This window comes from Dermacentor andersoni, chromosome 4 (assembly GCF_023375885.2).
Source record: "Dermacentor andersoni chromosome 4, qqDerAnde1_hic_scaffold, whole genome shotgun sequence".
NCBI lineage: Eukaryota > Metazoa > Arthropoda > Arachnida > Ixodida > Ixodidae > Dermacentor > Dermacentor andersoni.
Window position 1 is genome coordinate 124,711,741 of NC_092817.1, and position 1,973 is coordinate 124,713,713.

Genomic DNA, 1,973 nt, shown 5'->3' on the forward strand with positions numbered 1-1,973 from the left:
CCGTCTATCAATCCCGCTGTCTAGGACAGATGCTACAAGGATGCGCCGCCTATACTTGCAGGCCAATGCACTACATCAAAGTGGAATAAACCACACTTTATGCACGGCCGATTATACACCTTGGCTCCAATCGTAAGCCTTCTACTTCCACCTAGACTTCCCAGAAGAGACGTGACCCTTTTGTGTAGGCTATGGCTGGGCGTCGCGTTTACGAATGCCTACGCGTTCCTCATAGGGATGGCCGACACCGCAGCATGCGGCAATTGCGGCGACGCGGAACCGATTCGTCATGTTATAGGCAAGTGCCCGCAGCACAGCGTGTAAAAACAATAGTTTACCGTCGTGCTCGACTAGTTGGACGATGAGCCTCCGTCGGAAGAAAGAATTTCACAACATCGACGCGACTTAACATCGCATCAGAAGGCCGTGCAAGCTCTACTGCACTTCTTAAGATCGACCAGCCTGTGTGAACGCCTGTAATTGGAACGCCTTTTCTGTTACCTGTTCCTGTTCTTTTATCTCTCTCTCTCTCTCTCTCTCTCTCTCTAAATCTAAAGGTGAACAAGCGCTTTTTGCATTTCGCGCCCATCGAAATGCGGCCATCGCGTCAGGGCATCGAACTCGCGACTTCGTGCTCGGCAGCACGGACGCAGTATAGCCACTCAGCCACCGGGGCGGGTTTGAACGCAGTATTCGAAAGCGAATTTGTCGCGGTCTGCCTTACGCAACGCAACCGGAACATAATATCAGTGGAACTTTTTTTGTCTTAACTGCGGATTTGTTGTTTCCAACGCTTCGCACTTGCTGTGCAATTGAAACCGGTTTACATTCCAAAAGACCGCCTTAATAATGACCTCACTAAATGTAAGTATACCCCAAGGACCGCACCTTCAGCTACAACATGTGCGTACTTAACAGACCGTGAGCTAGTGCCCCCTGTGCGTTCCGCGCTGTGAAGGTGCTTGTAATGTTTCCGCGAGACACTGGTTTCAATGAAATGCTTGAGTTCCGTGTGTTATGTGGTCGTACGTCCTGCGTGCATCATTTCATCATCGCGTTAACGCGGTGTAGCTTGTTAAACCAGGTCAGTTTTAATTTAAGAGGCTCCCCCCTCCCCCTTGCCTCCTCTCTCTTTCACACGCACGCACGCACGCACGCACGCACGCACGCACGCACGCACGCACGCACGCACACACACACACACACACACACACACACACACACACACACACACACACACACACACACACACACACACACACACACACACACACACACACACACACACACACACACACACACACACACACACACACACACACATCGGCAATTTAAAGCAGCCCTTTGATATCGACACATTTGCAAAGGCGCACATTGAGCTCCACTGCTGCAGAGATCGCCTGCCAGCGAAAAAGAAAAAAATTTTTTTTTTTCTCTTTTATGCGAATGCTTGTAAGGAGCGAAGTTTTATTAAAAAAGCGCTGAAACATCTTTCTCCGTCCAATTCTTCCCAAGCTGGCGAATCCTGATTATAATTTCTCTTTCCTTTTCTTCGTCAGGGTTGTCGGCAACACTTCCTTATTGAAGAGGTGCCCAGCAAGGAGCAGCACCCGGACTTTTTTAGTCACGACATTCACATACTAAAGCTGAGACCCATCAAGCAGTGAAGACAATACAAATAAAGGCGATCTATTGCCAATTTTGTGCATCATGGGTAATCAGATACTCGGTAACACGATTCTCAAGTTACATAAGTGCACTGTAAACTTGACAGACATTGTGAGCCCTGGCGCGCGAGGCCAAACTGAAGAACCAGGTGAGCATATGCTGACAATATTCACCTCTGCATAGGCACCGGACGCGGGATGAGTTTGGATCGGTGGCGCAATGTAATGGCATGTGACGGCTGGGACGGGCTCGGCATGGCGCTGCCGCAAGCTACGTTGATGTAATATGTTCTGTCATGTTTTTTT

The 1,973-nt window shown here is 49.3% G+C and overlaps 1 protein-coding gene across 1 annotated transcript in view; it reads left to right on the plus strand.

The window, feature by feature from the left end:
• Positions 1–1,718, plus strand: part of LOC126537589 (protein N-lysine methyltransferase METTL21D-like) — a 16,886-nt gene extending 15,168 nt beyond the window's left edge. The window contains exon 4 of the mRNA XM_050184719.3: positions 1,560–1,718. Coding sequence (XP_050040676.1) covers positions 1,560–1,667 — 108 coding nt within the window. The 3' untranslated portion in view covers positions 1,668–1,718. The remainder of the gene's footprint in view (positions 1–1,559) is intronic.
• The last annotated feature ends 255 nt before the right edge of the window (positions 1,719–1,973 follow it).